This window comes from Lactuca sativa, chromosome 8 (genome assembly GCF_002870075.4).
Source record: "Lactuca sativa cultivar Salinas chromosome 8, Lsat_Salinas_v11, whole genome shotgun sequence".
Classification (NCBI taxonomy): domain Eukaryota; kingdom Viridiplantae; phylum Streptophyta; class Magnoliopsida; order Asterales; family Asteraceae; genus Lactuca; species Lactuca sativa.
Window position 1 is genome coordinate 278724134 of NC_056630.2, and position 8385 is coordinate 278732518.

Here is an 8385-nt window from a genome sequence, read left to right on the forward strand (position 1 = left end):
TACGCAGAATAGTTATTAGACTTATCCAAGTGGGAGACTGTTGGATTAGTGTCTAAGTCCATAACTATTTTGGTATGTACTTGACCCGATGGTGCATGGTCCTTTTGGGTTGCCTTCACTAAAGCAACTTGATAGGATGAATTATGGAGAGAAAGGATTAAATATGATTTATTAATATATTATGAGAATAATATATTAAAGGAGAAATCATATTGTTTAATTAATATTAGTCAATAATTAATTGGTAATTAGTTTTGTGACTAAAAGAGATCAATTAAACTTAAGGGAGTGGAATTGTAATTATAAGATAATTGCAATTTGGGCCATGGATTGCCTTGTATTAAGGAGTGGACGAATTCTATGGGGAAGCCTATAAGGAAATCGTCCAAGGCCTTAATTAAAGGAGTCTATGGGTTTCTTAGGGCTTAAGCATCCAAATTAGGGTTTCCTTATTAGATAACCCTAATTGCCTAACTATATATAAGACCCTTATGACCCAAAAACGTGGTGAAGCTTTCTTCTAGGGTTAGAACACGTTTTGGGTAGCCTCCATCCTCTCTCCGGTTCATCCTCTTGCTTATGGTGTTTGTGAACCATTAGAGGAGTGACAATTGTGACTCTAAGCTTTCTAAAGTCAATACAAGGAGATTTGGGATTGTTATTGCTACATAACAATCAAGGTAACATCTTAAACCTATTCTCATGCTAATATGATTACTTGTATGCTAGAATTAGGGTTTATAGTCTTGGATAACTTGCATGTACAATAGAGAAACCTAGATCCAAGCATTAGGGTTTGTATGAGCACATAGGATGTTCTTAGGACCAAAACCCATCAAAGGCATGCTTGTGACATTGTCATCTTGTACATGTCAAAAAGAAGTGTATAGCCAAATTACAAAAGGATGGAGTGATGGAGTCATTTGACCATAGGTTAGAGGACACGCGCAAGTCTTGTTTGCTTAGAAAGATGACTAAATCACCTTTCATTGGTTCTTGTGAAAGAGGTGAAGGATTGTTGGATCTCATGTACATAGAGGTGTGTGGGCCCTTCAGATCGATCACAAGGGATGCAAATCGCTTCTATGTGACTTTTACTGATTATTATAGAAGATATGGATATATATATATATATATATATATATATATATATATATATATATATATATATATATATATATATCTACTTAATCAAACATAAGTCAGAAACATTTGAAAAGTTCAAAGAGTTTAAGCAAGAAGTGGAGAATCAATTAGGCAGGAAGATAAAGATGCTATGATCTGATAGAGGTGGTGAGTATCTTAGTATCGAGTTCCACAACTATCTTAGGGAATGTGGAATTGTTTCACAATTGACACCTCCCTAGACACCACAACTTAATCGTGTAGCTGAGAGGCGCAATCGAACCTTGTTGGACATGGTTCGTTCTATGATGAGTCGAGCTTCGCTACCAATCTCATTCTGGGGGTATGCCTTAGATATTACCGCCCATATCTTTAATTTAGTCCCAACTAAGAAGGTTGCCAAAACACCTCACGAGATGTGGACGGGGAAGGTTCCCTCGTTGGCACAAATCAATTTTTGGGGTTGTGAAGCTTTCGTAAGACAAGAGACTCACGACAAGATCGAACCTCGAAGTGAGCGTTGTATTTTCATCCGCTACCCACAAAAATCCTTTGGGTATTTGTTCTACAGACCTAGTGAAAACTTGGTCTTTTTAGCACGAAAGGGAGTCTTTCGCGAAAGAGAACTCATATGCCCAGTGGACAGTGGGAGGACAATTAATCTTGAAGAGATTCAAGAGTCAAGCAGTGAAACAACCTCTAACACTAGCACTCAACCTAAGGAAGAGATTCCTGTTGAACCAGTTGACGAGTCGTTACCTCTTAGACATTCCAGTAAAGTTAGCGTTCCACCTATGTTCTATGGTTTCCATATAACTACAGAAGGCGATACGTTTATCAGTGATAGTACATTGATAAATTTGGATGAACCCACTAACTATAAGGAAGCCATGGCGGGCCCAGCGAGTGCCAAGTGGAAAGAGGCAATGGACAGCGAGATCCAGTCCATGTATGAAAATCAAGTTTGGAACTTGGTTGACAAAGTACCAGGTTGTAGCACAGTCGGGTGAAAGTGGATCTTCAAGAAAAAGACCGACACAACTTGTTGCGAAGGGCTTTACTCAAACCCTAGGGGTTGGCTATGATGATACCCTCTTACCTGTGGCTAAGATCAAGTCTATCAAGGTTATGTTGGCCATAGCTACATTTCATGATTATCAAATATGGTAGATGGATGTCAAAACTACTTTCCTTAATGGGTAACTAGCTGAAGATGTTTACATGTGTCAACCAGAGGGTTTTGTGGATGCTAAATTCCTCAATAGAGTGTGCAAACTTGAGAAATTAATCTATGGATTGAAGCAAACTTCTCGCAGATGGAATCTTTGTTTCGATGAGAAAGTCAAAGAGTTTGGTTTCTCTAGGAGCGAGGATGAGTCATGTGTATTTGTCAAAGCTATTTGGAGTATATTTAGCTTTCTAGTATTGTATGTTGATGACATACTGCTCATAGGAAACGACGTTCCAACCTTACAGGAGGTTAAGTCCTGGCTTGGGAAATGTTTCGTTATGAAGGATCTAGGAGAGGCTGCTTATACTCTGGGGATAAGGATATTGTGAAATAGGAGTAGAAGACTATTTGGACTTAGTCAAAGCACTTACTTGGACAAGGTGCTAAAATGTTTTAGCATGGAGAATTCCAAAAAATGAGAGTTGCCTATCTAGAGCAATACCAAACTGAGTAAGACTCAGAGTCCGAGTACAGATGCAGATATAGCAGAAATGAGTCGACTACCATATGCTTCCACCGTTGGTTCGATCATGTATGCTATGATTTATTAATATATTACAAGAATAATATATTAATTAGTAATCATATTATTTAATTGGTATTTAATCAGAAATTAATTTGGAATTAATTTTGGGATTACAGAAACTGATTAAAAGAATGGAGACTAGTTTTGCAAATCACTGATAGTTGCAAAGTTGAGCTGATGGACTCCTTTGGGAGGACTGGACGAAATCTATAGGAGGCCCTATAGAATTTCGTCCAAGGCTTCTAGAAGTACAGGTCCATGGACTGCTTCAAGTCCGGCTGGACTGGTCATATCTGTTGGGTTTTGAACATTCTAACACTCCTAAGGTGTACATGCAACCCTAAGTACCTTGGATCTATGTTTTCTCTATTATACATGAAAATATCAATTTTCCAAGGTATTACCCAAACTAGCATATTATAAAGTACATGTAATATAAAATCTAGTAGAATGACATACCTCTTTGTTGTAGCTTGATTCCATGGAACTTAAGAGCTTGCTGCCCCAAGTGTGACACCTCAAATGGTTCACACAACATCACCAACACAGTGGTTTATTCGAATTTCAAATGTACAGATGATATTATATTCCCAAATCTAGTGTTTGTAACTGCTGGGAATGTGGAAAATATCAAACCTGATTTCAACAAAATGGTTGATGAAGATAACAAGAAAACATCTGATGAACGATTCTTTTCAAATCAAAGCACCGTCGAAAATAATCTCACAAAGAATTCGTATGTTTTTCAAAGACAAAAACCACAACGAAAAATGGGTTGAAAAACGAGAAGTTACAAAAGAAATTTTGAAACAAGAATCAAGTGAAACAAATGAGAATGTGAAACTTAATTCACAAGAATTTAAAGATCTTGTTGACAAATTTTCGAAAGAAAAAGGAATTTCAAAAAGACAGGCAAGAAAGAGAATGTTTTGGCATATTGTGACAAATAAAAAGCAATTAAATGAAACAACAAAGAAAATGTCTCACAATAAGTTGACTAAAACTGTTCAGTCAAAGTTTTCAACTTTTTCAGACAAAAAGAAAAATCTCGCTCCATCAATTTCATATGAATATCAAACGTCAAATTCAAAGGATTTTCCAACGAAGTTTTCAAAATCATCATCACCAAAGATTTTTCAAACAAATAATTCTCAAAAACATTCTTATTCAAACAGTCATAAAAAATTTTCAAATTCATATTCATCCTTCACAAAATCAAGAAACGTAAACAACAAATTTTCTTAAAAAAGAACAAATCCAAAGTTTGAGAATATTCAAAAATATGAGAATGTTCGAAACTTTGAAAATATTCAAAAATTTGAAAATGTTCGAAAATCTGAAAACAATCAAAAATTTGTAAAAGAAATTTCCAAAACAACTTCAAAGTTTATTCCACAAAAACCAAATTTTCCAAATTCATCTGCACAAAAAGAGACCAAAGTTTCATACACGAAAGGTACATCTGAAGTGGAAACCATAAATCATTGGCTTGAAAACAATGGGAATAAGTATCAATCTTGGAAGTTTTCGCAACATCAAATCAAAAAGGCCTATGAACAGTATTTGATTGATACTTCAGTTGGAAGTTCATCTTCGAAAGAGTCAAATACTCCAGTTCAAAGATGGCAACCAATCTCAAAAGAAAAACAATCTACGAAACATGAGAAGAAAGTTGGTTAAAGTCCAAAACTATCAAAAAATTATATTTCGATATCTTTAACCGATGATATCAACTTAATTGATTCTTTCAAAACTAAAGTTCAAAGTTGGACTTTAAGTTCTAAAATTCATTCTCTCTTTCAAGCTAATAACCAAGGACCCAAACAGCTTTGGGTACCTAAATTCTTTCAAAGATTGTAGGTGCTAAGTGATGAACAATATAATGAGAAATGGTATATTGATAGTGGTTTCTCACGTCAGATGACTGGAAGGAAGGAGAATTTGCGTGATTTTCGAAGTTTAGAAAATGCTGGTGTAGTAAACTTTGGAAATAACCATAAATGTCAAGTTAAAGGTTATGGAAAAGTAACGAATGGTCAATTTACAGTGAATCGTGTTGCTTATGTGGAAGGTCTTCAACATAATTTGATAAGTATTTCACAACTTGTTGTTGGAATTGGCAATCAAGTTGTGTTTAACAAAGAAGGAAGCATCATCTCAAAAGTTGAGAAAAACGAAGTATTGTTAAAATCAAAAGGATATGGAGATATGTTTACCCATGACATCAAACCCATAATTGGAAAACCCTCAGTTTGTCTACTTTCGAAAGCTCCCACAGATGTTAGCTGGTTATGGCATCGACGTTTATCTCATTTAAACTTTCAAAATTTGAATAAATTGGTTGCAAAAGATCTTGTTCGAGGTTTACCTGTGTTAAAGTTTGATAATGATACTTTATGTGCAGCTTGCGAACAAGGAAAACAGCATCGTAAAGGGCATCCAATTGTCATTGATTCGAAAATTGTTGAACCGTTGGAACGTCTTCATATTGACCTTTGTGGACCATCAATTGTTGAAACTCTCAACAAGAAATGGTACATTTTGGTTATTGTTGATGATTTTTCACGATTTACGTGGGTGTATTTTCTAAGGTTAAAATCTGAAGTCGCTCAAACAATGATCGAATTTATCAAGAAAATTGAGATAAATCTGAAGAAGAAAGTTAGAAAAATCAAAAGTGATAATGGTTATGAGTTTAAGAACAAAGTGTTGGATTCGTACTTAACGGACAAAGGAGATCCGCATAACTTCTCTTCGCCCTATACACCTCAACGAAATGGAGTAGTCGAAAGGAGAAATATGCCACTTTGCGAAGCAGCGAGGACAATGTTGACATATGCAAATCTTCCTCAATATTTATGGGCAGAAGCAATTTCGACAACATGTTTTACTCAGAATATATCTTTCATTGATAAATGCTTCAATATAACTCTATATGAAATAATCAGTAACCGAAAACCTAATGTCAAATTATTTCATGTTTTTGGTTGTAGGTGTTTTATAATGAATCTCAAAGATAATCTTTAGAAATTTCAAGCTAAGGTTGATGAAGGAATATTTTTGGGATATTCGAACAATACGGTTGCATACATAGTGTTAAACAAACGAACTCGAAAAGTTGAAGAAACGTTTAATCTCACTTTTGATGATTACTACGTGAAACATATTGAAAAACAATTTGAACAACAATCAATTCTTATTGAATCAACTGATGAAACTAAAGAATCTAATTCATCTGACTTTGATTATGATTTAATTTTTGGTGTTCCAGACTGGACTGTTGATGCTGAAGTACATGCTGCTGATAATCAAACTCCTGAATCTTCAAAACATACTAATGATTCGACAATCACCTCAGATTCAACTGTTAATAGCGAAAGCATGCTAGATGCTTAACTGGATGGGGAGCGCTTGAATACACCTTTAACTGTTGAGGGGGGGGGATTCTTTCGAGGGGGAGAATAACAGTATGAATGAACTCTTTGAGGGGGAGCATCATAATGATAATCTTGTCGAGGGGGGCATGATGATACTGAAACCATAAATCTTGATCAAAATGATGAATTTCATGACCTAAATGATAATATTTCTGTTGCAGGATCCAAAATGAAGAAATGTATGAAGATGCACCTTTGGATTTTGATCAAGCATATCCACCATTGGAAAAGTGGACAAGAAATCATCCAAAAGAACAAGTGATCGGGAATCCATATGATGGAATTTTGACAAGAGCTCAAATTCGTGCAAAGAATGAGGTACTGAATACTCATCAAGAATTTTGTATGTTTAATGTTTTCATCTCCAAAATAGAACCAAAGATAGGTAAGGTTGCAATGGAACACTCTGATTGGGTTGTTGCAATGCAATCTGAACTGGATGAATTTGAACGAAACAAGGTTTGGAGATTAATTCCTAAACCTAATGATGTTTCTATTGTCGGATTAAAATGGATTTTCAAAAACAAAACTGACAAAGATGGGAATATTATTCGAAGCAAAGCACGATTAGTTGTTAAAGGTTATTCGCAACAAGAAGGTATCGATTATGAAGAACCCTTTGCCCCTGTCGCACGACTCGAGGCTGTTCGAATATTTTTGGCTTATGTAGCTCATAAAGATTTCGATGTTTATCAAATGGATGTAAAATGTGCATTTCTTAATGGTGAACTCGAAGAAACGGTGTATGTAGAACAACCTCTAGGTTTTGTTGAAGAAAATCATCCTGATCATGTTTATATTTTAGATAAAGTTGTATATGGGTTAAAACAAGCACCAAGAGCGTGGTATGCAACTCTTACCAGTTTCTTAAAACAGTCGAAATTTAAACAAGGATCAGTTGACACCATATTATTTCAAAAGAAAGTTGGGAATCATCTAATGCTTGTTCAAATTTATGTCGATGATATTATTTTTGGCTCTACTGACCCCGCTTTGTCTAGTGAATTCGAAAGCCTAATGAAAAGCCAATTTGAAATGAGCATGATGGGTAAAATCAATAATTTTCTTGGTTTAAACATTCATCAAAGCAGAGAAGGAATTTCATCAATTAAGAAAAATATACAAGGAATTTGCTCGAAAAATTTGGGATGACGAATAGCACGAAGTTAAAAGTTCCAATGGCAGTTGGAACAAGGTTAACACCTTCGTTAGACAAACCTATTGTTGATCTTACTTTATACATAAGTATGATAGGTTCATTGATTTATCTTACAACAAGTAGACCTGATATCATGTTTTCTGTATGTAATTGTGCTAGGTATCATGCAAATCCAAGAGAACCACACTTGACTGCAGTGAAAAATATTTTTCGTTATCTCAAGGGAACAATTTCGTTAGGATTATGGTATCCTTCGAAATCAGGATTTTTCATTCAAGCTTTTTCGGATTCAGATCTGGGAGGATGTACTATTGATAGGAAAAGTACAAATGGCGGATGTCAGTTATTGGATGGGAAACTTGTAAGTTGGCAATCGAAAAAGCAAACATGTGTTGCAATTTCAACTGCTGAAGCTGAGTATGTTGCAGCTGCCACTTGCACTTCGCAAATCATATGGATCCAGAGCCAATTGTGTGATTATGGAATTAACATGAAGAAGATTCCATTTTGTTGTGATTCACAAAGTTCTATACGCATTTGTCATAATCCAGTACAACATTCGAAAACTAAACACATTGCACTTCGTTATCATTTTATTAAGGATCATGTGGAAGATGGAAATATTGAAGTTCATTTTGTGAAAACAACTGATCAGCTTGCTAATATTTTCACAAAACCATTGGATGAAAAATCATTTATTATATATTTGACAGGATAGGGCATGATTGAATCAAGTTCTGTTCCAGGACTAATTTCGAAAGAATGACAAAGAAGGAAGTTGAAAAAGTGTCGATTCAGAGGCAGTGCAGAATGATTGAGGGTCTTATAGTATTAATCATTCAAAGGTTAATGTTCACGTTAAGCACTTCGACACGCTTCATTTTCGTAAATTGGAGCTGAAAAGTTT

The 8385-nt window shown here is 35.1% G+C and overlaps 1 protein-coding gene across 1 annotated transcript; it reads left to right on the top strand.

The window, feature by feature from the left end:
* Positions 1–4802: 4802 nt before the first annotated feature.
* LOC128127985 (uncharacterized) lies at positions 4803–6278 on the top strand. Its single transcript, XM_052766737.1, has 3 exons — positions 4803–4953; positions 5287–5829; positions 5920–6278. Exons 1-3 carry the CDS (start codon positions 4803–4805, stop codon positions 6276–6278), a joined length of 1053 nt encoding a protein of 350 aa, XP_052622697.1.
* The last annotated feature ends 2107 nt before the right edge of the window (positions 6279–8385 follow it).

What these genes read in the sequence shown, in the direction of transcription:
- LOC128127985 (XM_052766737.1), top strand. Translation starts at nt 4,803, where the DNA reads ATGACTGGAAGGAAGGAGAATTTGCGTGATTTTCGAAGTTTAGAAAAT. An exon ending in TCGTGTTGCTTATGTGGAAG is followed by an intron (nt 4,954 to 5,286) that starts GTCTTCAACATA and finishes CTTTATGTGCAG; the next exon opens with CTTGCGAACAAGGAAAACAG. An exon ending in AACTCTATATGAAATAATCA is followed by an intron (nt 5,830 to 5,919) that starts GTAACCGAAAAC and finishes AGAAATTTCAAG; the next exon opens with CTAAGGTTGATGAAGGAATA.